This window comes from Balaenoptera ricei, chromosome 2 (genome assembly GCF_028023285.1).
Source record: "Balaenoptera ricei isolate mBalRic1 chromosome 2, mBalRic1.hap2, whole genome shotgun sequence".
Taxonomy (NCBI): Eukaryota; Metazoa; Chordata; class Mammalia; order Artiodactyla; family Balaenopteridae; genus Balaenoptera; species Balaenoptera ricei.
Genome location: NC_082640.1, coordinates 41,465,480 through 41,491,228, shown reverse-complemented (window position 1 = coordinate 41,491,228; position 25,749 = coordinate 41,465,480). Strand labels below are relative to the sequence as shown.

At 39.7% G+C, this 25,749-nt stretch overlaps 1 protein-coding gene across 5 annotated transcripts in view; it reads left to right on the top strand.

Moving 5' to 3' along the window:
* Positions 1-25,749, top strand: part of AGBL1 (AGBL carboxypeptidase 1) — an 805,162-nt gene that overhangs the window by 205,708 nt on the left and 573,705 nt on the right. For all 5 annotated transcript variants that reach the window (XM_059912528.1, XM_059912527.1, XM_059912526.1 and 2 more), the window contains 2 exons: positions 5,224-5,368; positions 16,999-17,152. In XM_059912528.1, coding sequence (XP_059768511.1) covers positions 5,224-5,368; positions 16,999-17,152 — 299 coding nt within the window. The remainder of the gene's footprint in view (positions 1-5,223; positions 5,369-16,998; positions 17,153-25,749) is intronic.

Here is a 25,749-nt window from a genome sequence, read left to right as displayed (position 1 = left end):
TCTGCAAGTTTAAATACCTTGCCAGAAGCTAAAATCTAAAGAATGAGAGAGATGGTAAGCTATTCTCATCCCTCCCTCAGGAAGCCTACTGTACAGCAATCGATACTAAACTACCTGACATATGAAAACCATAGATATAAAATGTAATGTATTTTTCATATTCCAGCCCTGGAAAACAACAGAGAAGAATGGATAAGACTGCTATAATGTAATCTAGCTTGTTTTATAATTATTCATCATAGCAGCTTGACTTGGACAGCATAAGGGCAGCGTTGTCCATCCCCATATTAAATCTTAGACAACTTTCTTTCTTCCTTATTAGATCATAATAAATTTAAAGAGAAATTCTAATGTCTTCTCCCTGTGTTCAGTAGATCTGACCTTCTTGCCCCTCCCCTGGGGTACCTCCTCCCCCCCCATCCCACCCCCTCGCCCACCCACCTGGCAGATCCCTAAGCCAGAAAATCAAAAGGGATCCTCCAGAGGGAAGAACAGAAATGGGCAGGCTTATTTTTCCATGCCTCTTGTAAAAGTAGGCAAGGACTGTTTTAGTTTCTGCTTTATTTACTTCCCCGCGGTCTGCTTCTCCCTCTAATGTACACAGCCTCACACCTTTTTGAATTTTCTTCCAGCTCTGGTCTAAAGTAATTTTGGTGCTGAAGGGCAGAGGGAGGGAAGCTGCAGGCTCAGAGTGGCCATGTAATACGTAACAGCCGATCTCTTCTGACATTTATCTCTGCTCGTGAGAGGAGAGTGAACAGTTCACTCATGAAGATGAATGTCATACAAGAGCCCTGCCATCATGCATCCTTCCCAGGGATCTCAGGAGAGAGATTTGGTGCTATACAGAATATTAGAAACTCTGCAGACACAGGGCAGCCTGGTGACTTGACTACCCTGCCTTATTAAGTGAAATGATGCTCCCATGTTAAACAGAGCCATCGTCATTATAAGGTTATCGAATTCACTCTCTATCTTGGCATTTGCTTCTTTCATGCACACACAGAATAAAAAAAACTTCCCGAAGATAAAATTTAAAAAAATGACTTCTCAGCATATTTTAATGTACAAATGGAAGAAGACTGAGTCCATAACCATGCATTTGTGTACTTTGCTCCTTGCTTCATTGAAAGCTTTATGATTTTAAAAGTGCAGACCTTTCCGAGGATAAATTGTTGAGGGAATGGAAAAGCAAAGGGGAGCCTTTTAACTGTGGAATGAATGGCTGATCTATCCATATCATCTTTGACCCAACATGCATCTAGGATCTGGCATATTTGAGAGCACACTTGATTTTCACCAGGCTTCTTCTCCACCTAGAAGAGCAGATCAAGGAGAGAAAGTTTCTGGAGTGAAACTTCTACCACTCATTAATGATGTGGCCTTGGGGCAAATTATTCCAGCCTCTCTCAACTTCAGATTCCTCATCAGTAAAAGGGGATAATAATGGTATCTACTTGATAAATCTGTGCTGAGGATGAAGTGAAATGAGATAAAGCACATGGAAATCTTACAACAGTGTCTGGTGCATAGTGGATGTTCAGTGAATGTTAGCAATTACTAGTAATTAGTAAAAGCTTCTTAGTGGCATCAAATACCAGTGATATGAAGAATCATAGTGGTATGAATAATTTTCTTACTAGCTCTCATCTGGATTATTTTACATTCCTTCTGTTATTTTAGACTTCAGGTTTATAGGTATCCCTGATTTATGAAAACCAAAACTTCAAATTCTTATTTGCTGAATTAAACCCAAAGACCTCTTGTCCTTTTATCCATTCTTATGAGACAGGTGATAAAATGAAAAAAAATCTTGTTTTTGGGGTAAGCCCACACCTAGGGTTGAATCCTGTTTATTGCGCTTGCTGTGTGGAGTTCCTCAAGACACTTAACATCTCAATTTTCCCAGTCTGTAGAGTGTGCATAATAATACCTTGAAAGGATATAATTAGGATTAGAGATAAGATATGCCAAGTATTCTAATCATTACTTCTAGAGTCTTAGGTCCATTTATTCTACAGGCCTTAGTTGAACAGCTGCTAAGTCCAGGTACTATGCCAAGCTTGAAGATACACAGGCAAATAAGCATAATCCCTGCCATAAAGCATGGGCAGTGAGGGAGAGGCACAATATGATAAGAATTATGTAAAGGGCGGATATTGGGGAAGGCTTCCTGAAAGGGGAAACACTTGTGTTGAGTCTTGAAGGAGGAAGAAGAGTTGGCTAAATGAGGAAGAAGGAAAGCATTTCCATACAAAGGAAGAACATGGGAACCACTTGAAATATAAAGGATGAATGTTACTGCCTTGCAAACATCCCTCAGTATGTTCATATCATAATTGGGAAAACAAAAAGAACTTGATAGGATCTCACTTTATCATGGACAGATCTAATTGTAGCAAGTCAAGTGTTTCACTTTGGAGATTTATGGAACACTTCACTTTGAAGAAGGTGATCTTGGGAAAGTTTAAAGGTTTCTGAAGACGAAAGCTTTGCTAGAGGTGGAGTCATCTCCGGGACTCTCCTACTACAATGCGGCCACCAGGAGACTCCAGTGGGGAAGCCTGACGTTTGCTTTAGTTTTACCTACAGTGTAGACCCTGGATTAGGGTTGCAAATGAATCTCCTTTAGCTGAAACTCATCCTAAATGAGGTGATTTTCATTTTTCTTAAATTCCAGCCATCAGCAACCATCCTGAAGAGGGCTGGATTATTAGTGGGGAGCTTTTAGTCTTGCCCACGACAATCTTGCCCATGAAGCTACAGCAAGGGTGTGTGTACAACAGGTGTGTGTGTGTGTGTGTGTGTGTGTGTGCTGGGAGGGTGAGGAAGTAGATTTTATAGCCCAAACTACCATTCTAAACTTTCCTTACATCACTAGAAACTTGGCCCACAGAAACTCAAAAGCTAAAAATTATTCTGTTATATTTCTCTCTCCATTTCACTGTAGCTGTTCCCTGCCTGGAGTCCAGTTTTGGTCTGAATGGTGGAAAGAGCCTAGGGATGGGAATTTCATATTCTTATTTTTACTCTCTCTCTTGTTCTCTCTGGTGGCTGGTGGGGTAGCATAGAATTTGCTTAGGATGAATGTGCCTGTGATGTGACTTCAGTGTACTTAGTACAGTGGGAAGCCTAAAAACAAGCAAGGCTCATGTCAGATGAGACCACCCCCACTGGCCTCGGGGGCATCTTATTAATCTTGAGGAAAGATGCAGGCTCTGTCTCCACTGCATGTAGGTGAAAAACTTGGGGATGGCAAGGCACTAGATGTATGTTTCCACCTGCCTTTACCTTTATGAATATATATGTGTGGCGTGTGTGTTTTCACACTCATGCATGTGAAGCTCTATTCCACATTCTGATTGGTTGTCAAAATGTTGACAATTTGACCAAAATGTTGACTGGCTCATTTCACTTAGAAGAGAGGTGTAATTGACTAGGTTCAGCTAGGTGTAAACTGAATGTGTGCTTGCAGTGGAACCTTGAAATCAGAGTGGATAAAGGTAGAGCATATGTGGTTTGCATGCTTTCTGAGTTACCATCTGCTTCTTTACATACTTGCTAATAATGAGAGCCTTAGCTCCGGAGAAATTATAGAACTTTGGGGAAATCTGGAGAAAATAGACTCAATTAGGTAGCAAGATCCAGATGGCACCATGGGTAAAGATGCCTTTTTGGGGACTTCCCTGGTGATCCAGTGGTTAAGACTCTGCTTCCACTGAAGCGGGCGCAGGTTCAGTCCCTGGTCAGGGAACTAATATCCTGCATGCAGAGCAGTGCGGTCAAGGAAAAACAAAAAGAAAGTTGCCTTTTTGAAGTTTCTAGTCCTGTAGTCACAAAGGATATGGGTCCTATTAATAGGATGCTGAAAAGCTGGTACATCGTTGGGGATTTCCTTCTTTCTCTAGGATGACCGAGGATCCAGGGTGCCATGTTGGCAGAAGCTGATGCAAAAGAGGTGTATAGCCTGATAGGTCATAGTCCGTGGAACTACCAATTTCCCTTACTCCCATTCTTAGTTTTATGAATATTGAAAAAACCACAAAACCAGACAGTAGATTTTCTATTTCTTCCTTTTTGCTCACTTGATCTTTTTTTGCTTTGGTGGGAGGTGTCATGAGGGTAGCAAAAAAGGCAGAAAAGAATAATCCATATTTTTTATATTTGCAAGAACGCACAGAATAATTATCTGCTGTTTCTTCCCTCTCCCCACCCTTTCCCCCAATGAAACCCCAAAGCACAACGGACAAGAAAGCCAGCGTTGTAAATGTTCAAAGGTGGAATTACATATTTTGGTGTCCCGGTGTATTTTGCATTATAATGCAGCCTTGATGATAACATTTCTCAGGAAAGCCTGCACAGCTGTCTCAGCATCAAGAGGCAAGGAGGAAGCGTTAACTGGCAGCATATGGGGAAAATATTGCTTGGAATGTACTTCTGGGTGCAAATTACTTTGATACTGTTCTCTGAAGTGTCAACATTGGTTCTTCACCTTTGACAAAGGAAAATGTGCATTCTCAAGCTGTAAGGAGCTGAACCACATTTGGGGTGACAAACGTTTTCCTTTGGGAAGAAAGTATTGTGTAGTGGAAAGAACAAAGGCCTTGCAGGCAGATCTGGGTTTGAGTCCTGTATTGGCCACTTACTAGCCTTTTGACCTTTGACAAATGGATTTTTCTAAGCTTTTGTTCTTTCATCCACACAATGGGTTGTTACAGTGATAACAAGATAACATACATTGTGTTGAGTTGGAACTCTGTATAGAGTAGTGATTGCTAATAAACCATCTGGCAGGCAGAAAGGAAAGGAGAAGCCAGACTCTGTGTTATCTGGAGAGAGGCAGAGGTTGAGGAACCCAGATTTGGGTAATAAAATATGTCTATAATAAAATCCCAGGAAGAACAGAACAATTCACATTTTCCTCTGTTTTCTGGTTCAGTGACTCTATAGCCTTCATTTTCAGACACAGCAAGGAAAGGCCTATGGCATAGATGCCACAATTAGGAGACAGATGGATTAGCCTAGATGTTGCTGATTTGGGCTCATGACCTGGCAGTAAGCTCACTTCTCTATTTCTCCGTTTTCTAAATTCTGCTCACCAAGTGTTTCATGTGAAGGACGTCTTGCTAGTATATAACACTAAAGGTTTATGGCATCTCGAACCCTAAATGACTGTTTTCCCCACCTTTCCCTCATTCTCTTCTCTTCTCCTTTCTCTTGTAGGAATCATTATCGCCAGAGCGCAGCCATCACAGGGGCAGAGTCTGGGAAGTGCTATTACACCCTCACCTTTGCCGTCACCTTCCCGCATGCCGAGGATGTCTGCTACCTGGCCTACCACTATCCCTACACCTACACCGCCCTCATGGTAACTTCCTCTCTACAGCCTTATGGCGGCCCAACTGAAGGGGCTCTTTGAGGTTTTCCTGGAAACATTCAGGAGACCCTGTCATCCTGGTGGGGACTTCAGCCTTCCAAGGGAGCCAGGGTTTGTTGTCACTAACTTAGTGGCTTTCTATTTGTCCCTTTTCCTTCCTTGGACAGAATTTGAGGCTGAGGTCATAACCAGTGACATTCTGGAGGCCCCAGTGGCATCTAGTGCTCTTCGTCTGCAGGTTGAGTGTGGGAGGTGGAGGGCAGGGGGACATTTCTTAGGGGCTGTATCTTTTAAAAGCCCTCAAATTAAGCAAGGAGAAATGAGATTAGAATGAGATCATTCAGTTGAAATGGGGTAAAACCATGCAGGTCAGCTGAGATGCAGATTTAAAGGACATGGGCGCATTGAGAGGAGTGAAGCAGAGGGTGAGGAGGTGAAGCTTGGAAAAACTCCCTGAGTTCACCTTACAGCTGTTTCCCCATTTCCAGTGGCTCCCATGGCCATGGGCTGGAGGCTGCTAGAAGGATCCAGGGCGGACAAGAAGGGTGGAACAATAAAGCACTGAATCACTGCAAATGTGGGTCACAATCTTTTTATGAGAGGAGGGTAGTGTCAACCTGTCCAAACTCGAAGTCAGCATTCCAATGTCCTATCAGGCCCTGCACAGGGCTCATTTGACCCATCTGAGCAAACTGCTTAAACCATCCAGTTTCCTGTCCTTTGAAAAAGTTGGCAAACCATCCCTTTCCCCTAGCTATTTCATGGATATCCTGAGGATTAATGAGCTAAAGTATCTCTTATAAAGTACTTTCACCCTCTGCATTAATGCAAAATGTTATTAGCATATTTATAATAATATGTGTATAAGCAAACGGATATATCACTTAGCCTGAAGGATGAGCATTTTCATTGCAAGTCTGTGATAAGGAGTTGGAAAAGATGATAACCAAGAACATCTTTCCCCTCAGAAGGAATGTTCAAGTATAAATACAATTTTTTCTCCATTGAGAAGGCATACCTTAAACCACTTGGCTAACTGCTTCATAAAAGTACATCTGCCCTTCTCTCCATATGTTGGTTTGCCTAAAGAGAGTTATTATTTTTTTTTTTTTTACTATTTCCCAGATTGCAAAAGATATACAACTAGTATTATTTGCGTATTGTACTTAGAGATCTCAAGAACTTAATCCAAGAAATGTGCATCACAAGCTTTGCTGTAACAAGGCATGTTTGTTTTAAAACATGCTCATTGCCTTTAGGGACTTACAACAGGCAAGATTCATGATCCCCTTCAACAGCTGTTCTCATTGTCTTGCCTGTGAAACCCTGCACATGAAAACTCTACTGGGGAAGGGGATTCCTTTCTGAATGCGGGTTTGCCTTTTCCATCTGGAGAATGATCCATGGTTCCAGGACACTATTCTTTACCCTTGTTAGAATATCTTTGACCTCCTGGAGATTCTCAGTGGCAATTAGTATAAAAGTTTAGAATACAAAGGGGCTTGGGGAATTGTCTAATTCACCTTTATCATTTATAGATGCAAAAACTGAAGCCTAGAAATCTCACATTTAGCTAGTGGCCAAGCAGGGAACAGAGTACTGGCCTTTGAGATCTATTCCTGTCTGAATAGAAAGTCTGAAACTCCTTCAGCCGGCCTTGACTGCATCTGGCTTCTTACTTTGAATTTCAGACTTTGAATCAGCTTGTAGGCACTTAGCAAGGACCCATCAAAGCATCTTGGAATAAAAATGGGATCATGTTTAGGGAACAACACCCTTCTCACCTGAACCACATCCATAGCACCCAGAGTTATAGGCGAAAATCTTGGGTTGATGACTTGAACTCAACCATTGGAGGTTATATAATCACACAACCTGATGATTATATGCACCTATAAAAGTGGGCTGCCATTGCAGTAACTACTGTATGTCATAGCTTTTGTCTTTGGGACCACTTAGTACTCTTGTCAGACTAAAGCACAAGGTCTAAGTTTACAATCAACAAATAGTTTAGGAGCCACTGAGGTCAAGTTGGGGATAATATCATATTGAGGGGGGACAAAAATTCAAGAAAAGAAGACCCCACCATCACTTGATCTCAATGAGAGGAAGAGAGAGGTCTTGTTCATTGATGCTTATTGGCTTGTTACTTTGCCTATTGACTGAACCTCTTCCCACTAGGAAGAGGAGAGTTAATGAGAAAGAGAGACAGGAAAAGGGTAGCTTTTCATTTCTTTTAAATGAGTAGAACAGAATAAGAAAGACGATTTGTTAGTTGAAGTAAAAAATGTATATACTCAATTTTAGGTTTTACATTTCCAATAATGCATGGGCTTTGTCTTCTCCAGGTTTAAGACAATAATTGACTCTGTGACTTCTCTTAAAAAACTCTTCCTCCCATCACGGACAAAATAAGTACATTCTGTAATGCACACTAGTCATTTTTATTTTTGGACATGTCCTAAGGAGAAACAGTTTTCTTCCAACAGATCAGTGATAAATGTGAATGATACCCCAAGGGCAGAATTAACTGGATGTTACTTGAGGGTTATGCTGAGGGGTGGAAAATATATTTCTATGTGGAATTCACAATTTTGTAAATCACTTATAATATGGATTACACTTACTAATTATAGACATTTTTATAGCAGAGGACATGTATTTTGGAGGTTTTTCAACATGAATATAATTTTACAACCTTAAAAGTTTTATTATTCTCTTGTAATAAGAGAACTAGTATTTGGATCTTTCAAATTGATATCTTCCAGATGCTTGCCAGGAACTCTGTTGGATAATTGTCCAAATTATAGTATTAAGATAAAGCTGAAAGAAAGAAATACAATATTATTGTAATTATGAAGCAAGCAAAAGGAGTTCTATTTAATCATCCATCTCAAGGTATCAATAATTGCAAAGATTGTTAAAGTGTTGTTAGAATATTTGTTAAAGTATTTGGATTATGTTCTGGATTGCCCCTAGGTAGCCAGGAGTATTGGTTGAAAATGGTGCCCCAAGAGAGTTTCTGATGGACATTTTAGAGAGTAAGAAAATGGGATCTCACTGAGAACTTATAACTACATGAGTTGGCAAGAGATGAGAAAAGTGTTCAGAAGTAGGATACATGTGTTGGGAGAGCTTAAGGCTTTTGAAGGGTAGAGTAGGGTTTTCACCAGATGCATATACCCACTGTGGTAGATGCTACCAGCATCATCTTTAGAGATAAAATGGAGTGTACTGTGGGGAGAGTAAGGGAGGGGAGGGGGAGAGAGGGAGAGAAAAAGAAAGAATTGAGAATTAGAATGCCATATTCACAATCTCTTATAAAGGGCTCACGTTTAAAATGTGTCAAGTAGGAAATATCGACTTACATGTGGTAGATCGAAGATGCAATGAGCAAGTCATAAATCAGTGCAGTCACTTAATCAATAGACAGACACCTATCTTTGCATGGGCCAAAAGAAAGGACAAGCACCAGTAAAGGGTCCTGATGTTGAGGACTTGAACACAAAGAGCCATTCTGGAGGAGCTGAGGTGTGTGTGGATGGTGAAGTCACTGACCACAGGGACTCCTGAATTCCAGGGTTTTGAGCACAATGTAAGAACAAGTTTTGGAGTCAGGCCTGGATTTGGGTCTAAGCTCTGTGTTGTCTTGCAGTGTAGTCATGGGCAAGCTATTTAACTTCTCTCAGCCTCAGTTTTCACATCTGTAAAATTGGAACCATTGAAGTGGTTATTCTACAGGTTATCAAGATTACATGACTTGATACATAGCAAGTGTTAGCCAAGTGCCTACAACTAGTAAACAATATTAGGTGGTGACCATTAGAACGCTTATTCTCTCTTTTTTTAAAATTAATTTATTTTTATTAATTAATTTATTTTTTTGCCTGCATTGGGTCTTTGTTGCTGCACACGGGCTTTCTCTAGTTGTGGTGAGCGGGGGTTACTCTTCATTGTGGTGCATGGGCTTCTCATTGTGGTAGCTTCTCTTGTCGCAGAGCACGGGCTCTAAGCACGCGGGCTTCAGTAGTTGTGGCTCACGGGCTCTAGAGTGCAGGCTCAGTAATTGTGGCGCACGGGCTTAGTTGCTCCGCGACATGTGGGATCTTCCCAGACCAGGGATCAAACCCATGTCCCCTGCACTGGCAGGTGGATTATTAACCACTGCACAACCAGAGAAGTCCCTATTCTCTTTTTTATGATGATGTGTGATTATTTTCTCTGTTGGACTGATTGGAAGATACCCATTCCACAACACATAATAAAATTAAAATTATGTAAAAAAAAATTCCAATAAAGGACCAAAAAGAAATAAATACAAAATCTACTGATGATTTTCTTAGGGTGGTTGATTGTAATTATTTTTTCTTTACTCTCTTTTCCAAATCATCAGCAATATAACTTGGTTTATTTTTAATGGAAAAAGGGTATTAAAGTCACTAATCAGCAAATCTGTGAGTACACATCTAGAGACTAATCACTTCTCTCAGTCTCAAAGTCAATCTGTATAACTTAGGGAGAATGATATTGGCAGACTGGGGCAGTTTGAGAAAGCTCATTAGAACCTGCTTACAGCATGTTCTCTTGCTTTCTATTTAGCTTAAAGGTGTCATTTGTTCTTGTGATGAGAAGCCTTCGATTCTCTGATGAGTGTATTTAAGTGACAACTGAGAACTAGGCAGTACCAAATAAAATAGGCCATCTCCTTAGGGGTGAGCTTTCTTCTGAATTAGGGGGGACAGGGAGTGTAGCAGTTTAGGGGATAACAATGAGAAACGAACGATTTTTGAGTGTATAGTGCTTCTTACTTTATCAGTAGCCACCAGCAGGGTAACCTGCTGAGGTCAAGTGAAGCCTTTTATGGAAGTTTTAAGGGAGTAGCTGATAAAGCTGAAGGGGCAGAAGACTCCTGCCGAGAGGCACCACTGAGGCTGCAGGCTAAGTTATCAGCCGGATGTCTTTCATGGGTAGGTAGGATTTTCTTTTAAGACAGCCTCTCTGGGGGTTTCCATAATTGCCTTGAACTCATTCCCATTTTTATAAAGAAACCCACCCTTGTGTCTTCCACAGGGCTGTTATTACGGTTGGTTGTTGGCACACACATTCAGAAGCCCTGCTTCTCTCATCAGTGATCCCAACAATATCCAATTAGACATGGCCTTGCTGGACCTGAGATGGGGGCGTTCACCTAAAAATCATCTTCAGGAGAACAATACAAAGCCATTTTCGCAAAAGGCAAACCAACAGAAGTTTATAATTGGTTTACTTCTGGAAGTTGTCTGTGTGACTGGAGCTAGAATAATGCACTAAGCACAGAGGTGTTATGTATTTGGTGGCAGGTGGAATGATCAAAGGGACAGAGATTTCATTAAGGGGCACAAGGAGATGGCTGCATGAACAATTACAGAAAATGGGCTTAAGCTAAAAGACATTAGGCATTTGTTGAATTGTAATATTAGTAATCATGAAAAATATCATAATAAAAATTAACAAAGAACTCATAGGAGAAGAAAACTTTCAAACTTTGCTTCCTCCAGCATTGCCCGTTAACGTGACAGTGTTTTAAAGCAGTGGTCCCCAACCTTTTTGGCGCCAGGGACCAGTTTCTTGGAAAACAATTTTTCAATGGACTGGGGGTGGGAAGGATGGTTTTGGGATGATTCAAGTGCATTACATTTATTGTGCACTTTATTTCTATTATTATTACATTGTAATAGATAATGAAATAATTATACAACTCACCACGATGCTGACAGGAGGCGGAGCTCAGGCTGTAATGCAAGCGACGGGGAGATGTTTTAATACAGATGAAGCTTCGCTGGCTCGCCCTGCCGCTCACCTCCTGCTGTGTGGCCCAGTTCCTAACAGGCCACAGACCGGTAGCGGTCCATGGCCCTGGGGTTGGGGACCCCCGTTTTAAAGGACAATGTACGTGGGCAAAAGAGGTTTTTTCTTTTTTTTTTTTTTTTTTTTACTTTTTTCTTTTGTATCTAATTGTGTTTGATGACTTCTACAGACAAAACTGCTTCCAAGCCTCCTGCCCTTATCTGATTTATAGAATCTAGATTTTATTTTTTTTCAAGATTTGGCAAGAAGAGCTATGGCCTGTTTGTAACTTTTGTGACATCACAGAATGATGGCCAGTACTTTTCTGGAGAAGGGTCTCTATCTCTCCCCCATCTCCCCCACATCTTGTAGCCATAATAAAATGTGAAACAAATAGCTTTGATGGCAAGAACAAAACAAACAAACAAAACAAAACAAAAACCCTCAATTCAGCAGACAGTGTTTCCCAAAGCGTATTCTACAGCACTCCACGATCCTGAGATCTTTAGAGAAAAAGGGTTGAAGAGTCACATAAATTCTTGAAACACTGTTTGCTAGTTTTTCTTCTAAGAGTTCAAAATGTGTATTGGCATGTTAAAGAATCTGAACAATTCTGCAGCCATGAAAATGTTTTCATTTTCTTTAATTCACCATATCCCAGGTGCCTTGGCTATGAATCTCTACCCCTCTATACCCCAGCACTTCATAACATCCTGAAGGTTACATTTTGGGAAATGATTCAGGAAAGGGTATTGATTTCCTAGTTTGGGGGCCTGGAATCTTGATAGTAATTGTGAGGCAGAGTCTACTCAGTTCAGATTTCAATAATTAATAATGGGAGCAATTTTCACCCAGAAATGTATGAAAGTGATTAAAATAATTCATTTACGATCACAGTGTATCATCTAAATCCAGGGCGATCTTGACTCTTTATGAGGGTGCTGGAATTTCCTTTTACCGGCGTGGCTGAGACGGGCCGACATTCAGATGGGATCATTTTCATTCTTGTCCTGTGCCTTCTCTCCTGGGATGCCAGATGGACACTTCTTCTATTAGGGCTTTAATTACACTGATCTAATATTTATTTTCTTTTTAATATATGAATTTCTTTCATGAGCTTCTTTTAGGAGGATGTTTTTCTATTCCTTAATGGTTTTATTTTTCCTGTTTTTAAAACCATTTTTACTTAAGTCTAATTTCATTCAATTATTGTCAGAAAATGTGGCTTGTACAATATCTGCTTTTTAAAAAACTTTTAGTGAATATTTTTTCATAGTCCTGCATATGATTAATTTTTGTTATAGTTCCCTGAATGTTTAAGAAAAAAATAAAGGATGCTCTCTGTAAAGACAGCTTGACATATATCTATAAAAAACAATATTGTTCAAATACTCTATATCATTTTTTTTGCAATTGATTTATTCAAGACTGAGGTACTGTTTTAAAGCCTCCCACTCTTAGTACAATTATTTCCCTTTCTGCCATTTTTGTGTCGTACATTTCAATTCTGTGTTATTTGATTCTTAAGATTTATGAGTTTTTTATGTTCATTGTGAATTGTGCCCTTTATCAAAATAAGATTTTTAAATCCCATTTAATGCACTTGGTCTTGAATATGACTTTGTCATATATCACTCTTGCCAGGCCCACTTTAATTTATGTTTGCTTAACCATTTAGTTTCAATATTTCTCTTTTAAAATATTTTAGTGGAGGCAAACAGAACAAGAAGATAATTTAGGAGTGTTTATCATACACATCATGCGTCTTTTTTTTATTCTCTTTGAAAGTTCCTTTTATATACAATAGGCAGTGGGATTTTAAAAAAACTAATCTGAAAGTTTTTGTCATTTAATAAGGCTGTTTAACCTATTTATACTCAAGACAATTTTTGGTGTTACTTCTGTCATTTTGATGCTTCACTGCTTTTCTTTCTTTTTTTTCTCTCCCCCTTCCCCCATTCCTCCCTTCTTTCCTTCCTTCCTTCCTTCCTTCCTTCCTTCCTTCCTTCCCTCTCTCTCTTTCTTTCTTTCTCTTTTATGCAACATGGAGTGACCATATTTTCTTTGATTTCTTTTTTCCTACAGTGTTTATAATTCTACTAGTGTTTCCCTTTTAGTTCTTAAAAAAAATTTGAACCTACATTTCTTCATCAAAAATAACAGCTAAAATTGAGTGTTTCCTCTATGACAGGCACTCCTCATACACAATAAACCGCTAAATTATAGCAATCATTGAATGACATAGGTAATGCCATTTTATATACATTTTAAAGATGAGAAAACTGAGTTACAAAGAGGTTAAGTACAGAATTTACATGACTCTTCTAGAATCCACAACCAAACTTTGAACCCAGGCAGTCTGACTCAAGAGCCTGCCCTCTTAGTCATCTTGCTATTCTGCCTTTCCATTTTCAAGAATTAAATAATATTACGTTCATGTAAGTTGAAAAGTTAATATTTTGTTTTACTTTATTCCTCACTTACACATTTCTTTTTACTTTCGTTTTAGAACCAGATGATGAGATTAACATTTGATAATATGTGTTTTCTCCCTAAAAAATTATTTTTTATGTTTGTATTATGTAGTAACTGTGTTATCCAATAGTCATTTAGGCAAACCTTGTTTAACTGAACTGTCCTTTGATATCATTCTTTAGTTTGATTTGGGGCAGCTGAAATTTGTCTTCAAGTTATTAATGTCAATAAAGATAAGATGATATGTTTCCTGAGCTCTTGCATAGCTGAGCATGTATGAGCAGAAACTCATGAGCAAAACCTTGGTGGGTTATAGGTTTACTCGATTATAATCCTCTGTACTTTCAAACTCTAAGCAGGGCCTTTGTGTTTGTGTGTATACCGTTAGTGAGCCTCCTTGTCTCCCCAGGGGTGTGAGACTACCACCCAGTCTCTAGTGCTGGTGCATCACAACAATGCGTGGCATTCATTAGCACTTGACAAACAATCAGAAGACTGAAGTACAAAGGTTTGGTCGGATACATGGGCCTTAGCTGAATCTCATCTTGAACCTGGGGTAGCCATGATCCTTCTAATTCCTTTTCTTAGTATTGTGTCAAATGCTGGCTCCAAGAAATACCACCAGAACAACCTGTTTCTAACACAAACCTAAGTGTATTGCGTACCTTGGTGTGTTAGACAGAATAATGCCCACCGCCCACCCCAAGATGTTCATATTCTAATCCCTGGAACCTGTGAGGCTGTTACTTTATGTGGCACAAAGGACTTTGCAGATGTGATTAAGCTAAGCCTCTTGAGATGGGGAGATTATGTTGAGCTATTAGACTGGGTCCAATGTAATCACAAGGGCCCTTAACCATGAATGAGTGAGACAGAAGAGTCAGAGTCAGAGAAGGAGATTTGACCATGGAAGCCAGGGTAGGAATGATGCGATTGCTGGCTTTGAATGTGGAGGAAGACACCATGGGATAAGGAAAGCAGCTGACCTCCAGAAGCTGGAAAAGGCAAGGAAATGAATTACCTTCTAGAGTCTCCAGAAGGAGCACAGTCCTGCCAACACCTTGATTTTTGCACAGTAAAACCCATTTTGGACTTTTGACCTCTGGAACTGTAATACAATAAACTCGTGTTGTCTTCATCCACCAAATTTGTGGTAATTTGTTACAGAAGTGATAGGAAACTAATATATTTGATAAGGGAGAATGTGACAGAGTCTTGATAGTGTCTCAAAGGGGGAAGGGCAAAGCTGGGGTATTTATTTAGACTTTAAAGTTTTGTTAAGGTCAGGTATCTTAATGTAGGGGCTTGATTAGCATTGGGTAAAGATCATGATATAATGGTTAAAGATTGGCGGACACTGTAAGGCAAGAATCTTGAGGAGAGGGGTTCAAAGGGTCTTGGATCAAGTCATTGATACTTTCTATTGAAGAGTTGATGAGATGTTCCTGAAAAATAATAAATTTATGAAAAATAAATTTATTTGTAATTTCTATTTTCCTGGGCAAGAGTTTCCTAGGACATTAAACTTATGTTGATGCAGACAGGGAATAATAAATTCATATTAATCTAGGAAACAGGCTGTGTGGAGGCAGATGATTTGGGGTTTCAGTTGTAAGGAGGATATGATTCAGGGTCAAATTTTCAGGTATCCCTGAAGCTATAGGAAAGGCCACAGAATCATCTGGTAATCTTTTCTTTCCTTGGAACTTTTTCTTTTTCCTTGTAAGTCAAATGTTTCAATAGAGTACAAGTAGATTTTAGTCTCTTCCTACCCAGATGCTAAGATTTTTACTTAACTTAGGAAATTCTTTCTCTTATTTCCCAGTGTATTGGTTTTCTATTGCTGTGGTAACAAATTATCACAAATTTGGTAGCTTAAACAATTAAAAAAATTAACTTAACAGCTTTTTTGGTGAGAAGTTCAACATGGATAAAAATCACTGGGCAAAAATCAAGGTATTGGGGCTGTGTTCCTTCTGGAGGATGGTGGAGGAGAATCTATTTCCTTGCCTTTTCCAGCTTTTAGAGGACACTGCATTCCTCAACTTTTTACCCCTTTACCCCCCAGCATGGCAGGCTGAGTCCTTTGCATGTGGTTCTGGTCCTTTGTGGCTGGGGAAAGTTCTCTGCTTTTAAGTACTTTTGATTAGATTGGCCCCAACTGGTTAATGCAGGATAATCCCCCCACCTCAAATAGACCTCAGTCTTAAACATATCTGTGAAGTCCCTTTTGCCATGTAAGGTAACATATTGACAGAGTCTGAAGATTAGGGCATGGACATCTTTGGGGGAGCCATTATTCTGCCTAGCACCTCTGTAGTAAATCTTTTTCACATGTAAACACTTCCTCTACCTTTTGAAGGCATTACTCCATTTTTCATAAAATATATTATGAATCTTTTATAAATATTTTCATAGGAGTCATGTTTGTTTCATTTGTCTAGCAGACATGTTATTTGTTAAATAACAAGGTGGGCAGTTTTTCCTTGGCCCTCTTAATACCTATTTGAATGTGTTAATACCTATTTGATCTTTAGCTGGAAGGACGATTGTGCGCACTGACGTTCTTGTGTTGGAGAAGGACCGCTTCCCTTTCACTGGTTACTGAAGTCACCGTGTCCCTATTGTTAGGGTATGCAGTGTGTTTGGGAGGCAATCTCTTAACATCTTTATGACTAATTCCACTGTTTGGGTTATTGAAAGCATCTTCAGAGGTCTTAAAGATTGTTGACCAAGAACCCTATTTTCAATGGTTACCCCATTTTTGTATCTTTCTGCATTTTAAATGAGTGTTTAAATGGGAAGGTAGGGTAGGGGAAATCAGTTGCTACCAGTTAGTGGTTCTCTTCACTTAGCATTCTCCCTGGATCAATTGCTTTCTATTTTCCTTCAATATGCTCCCAACTCTCCTTATATTGCTTGATTCTAAAGTAATCTGCACCTGCTGAAGCTCTGTCTCATGTTCCCGAGTGTCCTGCATGTACTCTGTCTTCATGGTAGCAGCATTCTTTACATGCAACTGTCATGGAAAGAATGTTGTATGCCCCTGCTCTTTTGCTTTCAGTGCAACTTGAAAACAGATATTCTACTGTGCAGACATAGGCAGGCATGATGCTTCCTGTTCAGCCTCATTGAACTTCTTCCAGGGAGTAGGAAGAGCACCCCTTTTAAATCACTTAATGCCCACTGTCAGGCAGATTAGGTTAACAAAAATACTTCTAAACTATAAGGAGTTAGATGAATATAAGCTATGTTGCTGCTTTCACCTATTGTTATTCTCAAAAATCTTAATATACACTTCTGTTTCATCTCTGCTCCAGACTCACCTTGATGTTCTGGAAAAAAGCGTGAACCCCAAGCAGGTCTACTTCCGTCAGGAGGTTCTCTGCCAGACGCTAGGAGGGAATTCATGTCCATTGGTGACCATCACTGCCATGCCCGAGTCTAACAGTGCTGACCACCTGGAGCAGCTCCGTGAGTAAACGGCAGACCCTCTTCTTTGAAGATTTGGTGGTGAAGGTGGGGGTCCTCAGAGTCTTGGAAGCACTCTGTCCCTTTGAGATCAGAAGCTCCATAAAGTGTTGGGGACTGGTCTACCTTTATAGAAACCCAACTCTTCTTGATATGACAAAAGGGTAAATATTCATATTGCTCTGTTGTCAAAGGGAGAAAACAATAAATTGCAAATTGTCAGAAAGATGAAATGACTTGTTGGAATTGAGAGCAGTTTACAAGTGACAGTCACTTCTCCTAAAACAGAACCAAGACTGGAAAATGAATCACATTTTGTGACTTCTAATCCAGGGACTTTTCTCACCATGCTCACTCCTGTTATACTACACTCACGGTCAGTCAAGGTTAGGAAAGGAAGGAAATTGAGTGTTGGAGCACTGGCTGAAGAATTCCCTTGATGACCTGGATTACAGTTTGGATCAGAATAGCTGACAGTGTGGAGGAGGCTCTAGCCAAGAACTATAAAACCAAACCAAAACACACAGGCATACACACACACACAGGTGCACTCTCACAGACACACAAATGCCCATTTAATATTAGAGTCCTGAGCACAAATGTGATTTGCTTGTAACCAACCAGCTTTTTCTTTTTTATTAAACGTCTTTATTGGAGTATAATTGCTTTACAATGTTGTGTTAGTTTCTGCTGTATAACAAAGTGAATCAGCTATATGTATACATATATCACCATATACCTTCCCACTTGCATCTCACCCCACCCTCCCTATCCCACCCCTCTAGGTGGTCCCAAAGCATGGAGCTGATCTCCCTGTGCTATGCAGCTGGTTCCCACTAGCTATCTATTTTACATTTCGTAGTATATATATGACAATGCTACTCTCTCACTTTGTCCCAGCTTACCCTTCCCCCTCCCCATGTCCTCAAGTCCATTCTCTACATCTGTGTCTTTATTCCTGTCCTGCCCCTAGGTTCATCAGAACCATGTTTTTGTTTTTGTTTTTGTTTTTGTTTTAGATTCCAGATATAAGTGTTAGCATACGGTACTTGTTTTTGTCTTTCTGGCTTACTTCACTCTGTATGACAGACTCTCGGTCCACCCACCTCACTACAAATAGTTCAATTTCGTTTCTTTTTATGGATGAGTAATATTCCATTGTATATATGTACCACATCTTCTTTATCCATTCATATGTTGATGGACACTTAGGTTGCTTCCATGTCCTGGCTATTGTAAATAGTGCTGCAATGAACATTGTGGTACATGACTCTTTTTGAATTATGGTTTTCTCAGGGTATATACCCACTAGTGGGATTGCTGGATCATATGGTAATTCTATTTTTAGTTTTTTAAGGAACCTCCATACTGTTCTCCATAGTGGCTGTATCAATTTACATTCCTACCAACAGTGCAAGAGGGTTCCCTTTTCTCCACACCCTCTCCAGCATTTATTGTTTGTAGATTTTTTGATGATGACCATTCTGACCGGTGTGAGGTGATACCTCATTGTAGTTTTGATTTGCATTTCTCTAATGATTAGTGATGTTGAGCATCCTTTCATGTGTTTGTTGGCAATCTGTATATCTTCTTTGGAGAAATGTCTATTTAGGGCTTCTGCCCACTTTTGGATTGGCTTGTTTGCTTTTTGATATTGAGCTGCATGAGCTCCTTATATATTTTGAAGATTAATCCTTTGTCAGTTGCTTCGTTTGCAAATATTTTCTCCCATTCTGAGGGTTGTCTTTTCATCTTGTTTATGGTTTCCTTTGCTGTGCAAAAACTTTTAAGTTTCATTAGGTCCCATTTGTTTATTTTTGTCTTTATTTCAATTTCTCTAGGAGGAGGGTCAAAAAGGATCTTGCTGTGATTTATGTCACACAGTGTTCTACCTATGTAATCCTCTAAGAGTTTTATAGTGTCTGGCCTTACTTTTAGGTCTTTAATCCATTTTGAGTTTATTTTTGTATCCGTGTTAGGAAGTGTTCTAATTTCATTCTTTTACACGTAGCTGTCCAGTTTTCCCAACACCAGTTATTGAAGAGGCTGTCTTTTGTCCATTGTATATTCTTGCTTCCTTTATCAAAGATAAGATGACTATATGTGTGTAGGTTTATCTCTGGGATTTCTATCCTGTTCCATTGATCTATATTTCTGTTTTTGTGCCAGTACCATACTGTCTTGATACCTGTAGCGTTGTAGTATAGTCTGAAGTCAGGGAGCCTGATTCCACCAGCTCCGTTTTTCTTTCTCAAGATTGCTTTGGCTATGCAGAGTCTTTTGTGTTTCCATACAAACTGTGAAATTTTTTGTTCTAGTTCTGTGAAAAATGCCATTGGTAATTTGATAGGGATTGCATTGAATCTGTGGATTGCTTTGTGTAATATAGTCATTTTCACAATGTTGATTCTTCCAATCCAAGAACATGGTATATCTCTCCATCTGTTTGTATTGTCTTTAATTTCTTTCATCAGTGTCTCATAGTTTTCTGCATACAGGTCTTTTTTCTCCTTAGGTAGGTTTATTCCTAGGTATTTTATTCTTTTTGTTGCAATGGTAAATGGGTGTGTTTCCTTAATTTCTCTGTCAGATTTTTCATCATTAGTGTATAGGGATACGAGAGATTTCTGTGCATTTATTTTGTATCCTGCTACTTTACCAAATTCATTGATTAGCTCTAGTAGTTTTCTGGTAACATCTTTAGGATTCTCTATGTATAGTGTCATGTCATCTGCAAACAGTGACAATTTTACTTCTTCTTTTCCAATTTGGATTCCTTTTATTTCTTTTTCTTCTCTGATTGCTGTGGCTATAACTTCCAAAACTAGTTGAATGATAGTGGTGAGAATGGGCAACCTTGTCTTGTTCCTGATTGTAGAGGAAATGGTTTCAGTTTTTCACAATTGAGAACAATGTTGGCTGTGGGATTGTCATATATGGCCTGTATTATTTTGAGGTAGGTTCCCTCTATGCCTACTTTCTGGAGAGTTTTTATCATAAATAGGTGTTGAATTTTGTCAAAAGCTTTTTCTGCATCTATTGAGATGATCACATGGTTGTTATCCTTCAGTATATTAATATGGTGTATCACATTGATTGATTTGCATATTGAAGAATCCTTGCATTCCTGGGATAAATCCCACTTGATCATGGTGTATGATCCTTTTAATGTGCTGTTGGATTCTATTTGCTAGTATTTTGTTGAGGATTTTTACATCTATATTCATCAGTGATATTGGCCTGTAGTTTTCTTTTTTGTGACATCTTTGTCTCGTTTTGGTGTCAGTGTGATGGTGGCCTCATAGATGAGTTTGGGGTGTTCCTCCCTCTGCAATATTTTGGAAGAGTTTGTGAAGGATAGATGTTAACTCTTCTCTCAATGTTTCACAGAATTTGCCTGTTAAGCCTCTGGACCTGGTCTTTTGTTTGTTGGAAAATTTTTAATCACAGTTTCCATTTCACTGCTTGTAACTGATCTATTTATCTTTTCTATTTCTTCCTGGTTCAGTTGGAAGGTTGTGCTTTTCTAAGAATTTGTCCATTTGTTGCAGGTTGTCCATTTTATTGGCATATAGTTGCTTGTAGTAATCTCTCATGATCCTTTGTATTTCTGCAGTGTCAGTTTTTACTTCTCCTTTTTCATTTCTAGTTCTGTTGATTTGAGTCTTCTCCCTTTTTTTCTTGATGAGTCTGACTAATGGTTTATCAATTTTGTTTATCTTCTCAAAGAACCAGCTTTTTGGATTTATGGAACTTTGCTGTTGTTTCCTTCATTTCTTATTTATTTCTGATCTGATCTTTATGATTTCTTTCCTTCTGCTAACTTTGGGGTTGTTTTGTTCTTTCTCTAATTGCTTTAGGTATAAGGTTAGATTGTTAATTTCAGAGTTTTCTTGTTTCCTGAGGTAGGATTGTATTGCTCTAAACTTCCCTCTTAGAACTGCTTTTTCTGCATCCCATAGGTTTTGGGTTGTCATGTTTTCATTGTCATTTGTTTCTTGGCCTTTTTTGATTTCCTCTTTGATTTCTTCAATAATCTCTTGGTTAATAAGTAGCATATTGTTTAGCCTCCATGTGTCTGTATTTTTTACAGATTTTTTCCTGGAATTGATATCTAGTCTCATAGCGTTGTGTTTGGAAAAGATACTGCTATGATTTCAGTTTTCTTAAATTTACCAAGGCTTGATTTGTTACCCAAGATATGATCTATCCTGGAGAATGTTCCATGAGCACTTGAGAAGAAAGTGTATTCTGTTGTTTTTGGATGGAATGTCCTATAAATATCAATTAAGTCCATCGTGTTTAATGTATCATTTAAAGCTTGTTTTTTCTTATTTATTTTCATTTTGGATGATCTGTCCATTGGTGAAAGTCGGGCGTTAAAGTCTCCTACTATGATTGTGTTCCTGTCGATTTCCCCTTTTATGGCTGTTAGCATTTGCCTTATGTATTGAGGTGCTCCTATGTTGGGTGCATAAATATTTACAATTGTTATATCTTCTTCTTGGATTGATTCGTTGATTATTATGTAGTGTCCTTCTTTGTCTCTTGTAATAGTCTTTATTTTAAAGTCTATTTAGTCTGATATGAGAATTGCTAGTCCAGCTTTCTTTTGATTTCCATTTTCATGGAATATCTTTTTCCATCCCCTCACTTTCAGTCTGTATGTGTCCCTAAGTCTGAAGTTGGTCTCTTGTAGACAGCATATATACGGGTCTTGTTTTTGTATTCATTCAGCCAGTATATGTCTTTTGATTGGAGCATTTAATCCTTTTACATTTAAGGTATTTATCGATACGTATGTTACTATTATGATTTTCTTAATTGTTTTGGGTTTGTTTCTGTAGGTCTTTTCCTTCGCTTGTGTTTCCTGCCTAGAGAAGTTCCTTTAGTATTTGTTGTAATCCTGGTTTGGTGGTGCTGAATTCTCCTAACTTTTTCTAGTCTGTAAAGGTTTTAATTTATCTGTTGAATCTGAATGACATCCTTGCTGGGTAGGGTAATCTTGGTTGTAGGTTTTTCCCTTTCATCACTTTAAATATGTCCTGTCACTCCCTTCTGACTTGCAGAGTTTCTGTGGAAAGATCAGCTGTTAACCTTATGGGGATTCCCTTGTATGTTATTTGTTGCTTTCCCCTTGCTGCTTTTAATATTTTTTCTTTGTACTTAATTTTTGATAGCTTGATTAATATGTGCCTTGGCATGTTTCTCCTTGGATTTATCCTGTATGGGACTCTCTGTGCTTCTTGGACTTGATTGACTATTTCCTTTCCCATGTTAGGGAAGTTTTCAACTATAATCTCTTCAAATATTTTCTCACACTCTTTCTTTTGTGTTCTTTTTCTGGGACCCCTATAATTTGAATGATGGTGTGTTTAATGTTGTCCCAGAGGTCTCTGAGACTGTCCTCAATTCTTTTCATTCTTTTTTCTTTATTCTGCTCTGCAGTGGTTATTTCCACTATTTTATCTTCCAGGTCACTTATCTGTACTTCTGCCTCAGTTATTCTGCTATTAATTCCTTCTAGAGAATTTTTTACTTTATTTATTGTGTTGTTCATCATTGTTTGTTTGCGCTTTAGTTCTTCTAGGTCCTTGTTAAACATTTCTTGTATTTTCCACATTCTATTTTCAAGATTTTGGATCCTCTTTACTATCATTACTGTGAATTCTTTTTCAGGTAGGCTGCCTATTTCCTCTTCATTTGTTTGTTCTGGTGGGGTTTTACCTTGGTCCTTCATCTGCTGCATATTTCCTTGTCTTGTCATTTTGTTTAACTTACTGTGTTTGGGGTCTCCTTTTCACAGGCTTCAGGGTCTTAGTTTCCATTGTTTTCTGTGTCTGACCCCAGTGGGTAAGGTTGGTTCAGTGGCTTGTGTAGGCTTCCTGGTGGAGGGGACTGATGCCTGTGTTCTGGTGGGTGGGGCTGGATCTTGTTTTTCTGGTGGGCAGGACCACATCTTGTGATGTATTTTAGGGTGTCTGTGAACTTAGTATGATTTTAGGCTGCGTCTTTGCTATTGGCTGGGCTTGTGTTCCTGTCTTGCTAGTTGAGTGTCATGGGGTGTCCAGCACTGTAATTTGCTGGCCTTTGGGTGGAGCTGGGTCTTAGCGTTGAGATGGAGATCTCTGGGCGAGCTTTCATGGATTGATATTACATGGGGCTGGGATGTCTCTGGTAGTCCAATGTACTGTACTCCGCTCTCCCACCTCAGAGGCTCAGGCTTGACGTCAGACCGGAGCACCAAGACCCTGTCAGCCACACGGCTCAGAAGGAAATGGAGAAAAAAAGAAAATAAAATTATTAAAATAAAAAGAAAATAATAAAAATTTTTAAAAGGAGAGAGCAACCAAACCAATAAACAAATCCACCAATGATAACAAGTGCTAAAAACTATAGTAAGATAAACATAAAATTCAGTAACAAATCAGTCATAGACAGCAGACCCCAAGTCTGCAGTTGCTCCCAAAGTCTACCGCCTCAATTTTGGGATGATTTGTTGTCCATTCAGGTATTCCACAGATGCAGGGCATATCAAGTTGATAAGATGATTGTGGGGATTTAATCCGCTACTTCTAAGGCTGCATGGAGAAATTTCCCTTTCTCTTCTTTGTTCACACAGCTCCTGGGGTTCAGCTTTGGTTTTGGCCCAACCTCTGCATGTAGGTCACCCTCAGGCATCTATTCCCACCCATACAGGATGGGATTAAAACAGCGGCTGACTAGGGGGCTCTGGCTTACTCATGCCAGGGTGAAGGAGGGGTATGGTATTTATAATTGTTATGTGGGGCGAGCCTGTGGCAACAGAGGCCAGCATGGTGTTGCAACAGCCTGAGGTGCAGTGTGTGTTCTCCTGGGGAAGTTGTCCCTTGATCATGGGACCCTGGCAGTGGCGGGCTGCACTGGCTTCTGGGGTGGGTGTGGGGGTGTGTGGATAGTGACCTGTGCTTGCACACAGGATTCTTCGTGGCTGCAGCAGCAGTGTTAGCATTTCATGCCCGTCTCTGGGGTCCAAGCTAATAGCCACGGCTTGCGCCCATCTCTGGATCTCATTTAGGTGGTGCTCTGCCTTCTGTGGGCAGACAGGGAAGGAATCCCCTGTCCTTGCGTACCCCGAAACAATGGTCTCTTGCCTCTTAGGCATGTACAGACTTTTCCCTGGACTCCCTCCCGGCTAGCTGTGGTACACTAGCCCCCTTCAGGCTGTGTTCACCCAGCCATCCCCAGTCCTCTCCCTGGGATCTGACCTCCGAAGCCTGAGCCTCAGCTCCCAGCCCCCACCCACCCCAGCGGGTGAGCAGACAAGCCTCTCGGACTAGTGAGTGCTGGTCGGCACCGATCCTCTGTGTGGGAATCTCTCCGCTTTGCCCCCTGCACCCCATTGCTGCGCTCTCCTCCATGGCTCCGAAGATTCCCCCCACCGCCACCCCCTGTCTCTGCCAGTGAAGGGGCTTCCTAGCGTGTGGAAACTTTTCCTCCTTCACAGCTCTCTCCCAGAGTTGCAGGTCCCGTCCCTATTCTTTTGTCTCTGTTTTTCTTTTTTCTTTTGCCCTACCGGGTACATGGGGATTTTCTTGCCTTTTGTGAAGTCTGAGGTCTTCTGCCAGCGTTCAGTAGGTATTCTGTAGGAGTTGTTCCACATGTAGATGTATTTCTGATGTATTTGTGGGGAGGAAGGTGATCTCCGCATCTTACTCCGCCATGTTGAAGGTCCCCCTGCTAGCCAGCTTTTAAAGTTGGCTCCTGATATAGTTTTCAACCAAGCAGAGTAAGGAATACTTTTCATTAAGGAAAAGTTTGGGAGATGAAAGAAAAAACTGGGGAATAAAAATCTAGCTAATTTATCCAGACGCAGCTTTACCTGATGAAGTGCTAACTGCATGAGGTGAATCTTTGGTGGATAGGAAATGTAATTTCTCACAGTTCATCAGCACATGACAATGAATGCTTAACTATCTGGCTAATCAACAACCGATTATCCCATCTGAATTAATAAGGCCTTAAAATGCTTTAATGAATGATATGGGATTTTCTAAAAATTCTCTTATGTGTTTTATGCTTTTGAGAGCAATTTCTGTAACAGTTGCCAAGTCCTTTCCTTGCAAATGAGAAGTTCTTGGACGTTAGAGACAGTAATCCTTCTAGGGCAACCTTCATAGAACAATTATTTATTTAAGAAAGTAGATCTATGTATGTCTTCATTGTGCAGGCTCAATTTCTGAATAGGAGCTGAGTGGTACCCAATGTGTAATTATGACATGGAGCTGCCTCTGTTTTTGCATTTTTATTTACGCTGACAATGGTGCTTTTGTTGATATTATAACCACAGAGCTCATTCTTACTTTAAGGAGAGGATTTGAAACATAGTAAAAGCCCCTAAATAATTTGGCACTCCAAAACAGTTCAGTTAAAAAAAAAGAGAAAAAATATCTCTTAGCACACCTTCATATGAATCAAAGGAGGCTGGTTTCTGCTTATGGTCTAAGATTGGTAATAATAAATGTATACTCTTGATTCTGGTGTGGTGATTCTGGGTGGTGGTGGCGAGATGGCTGGAAGCAGGACCTCGGTTCTTGTCATCTTTGAAGAAATAATTCAGT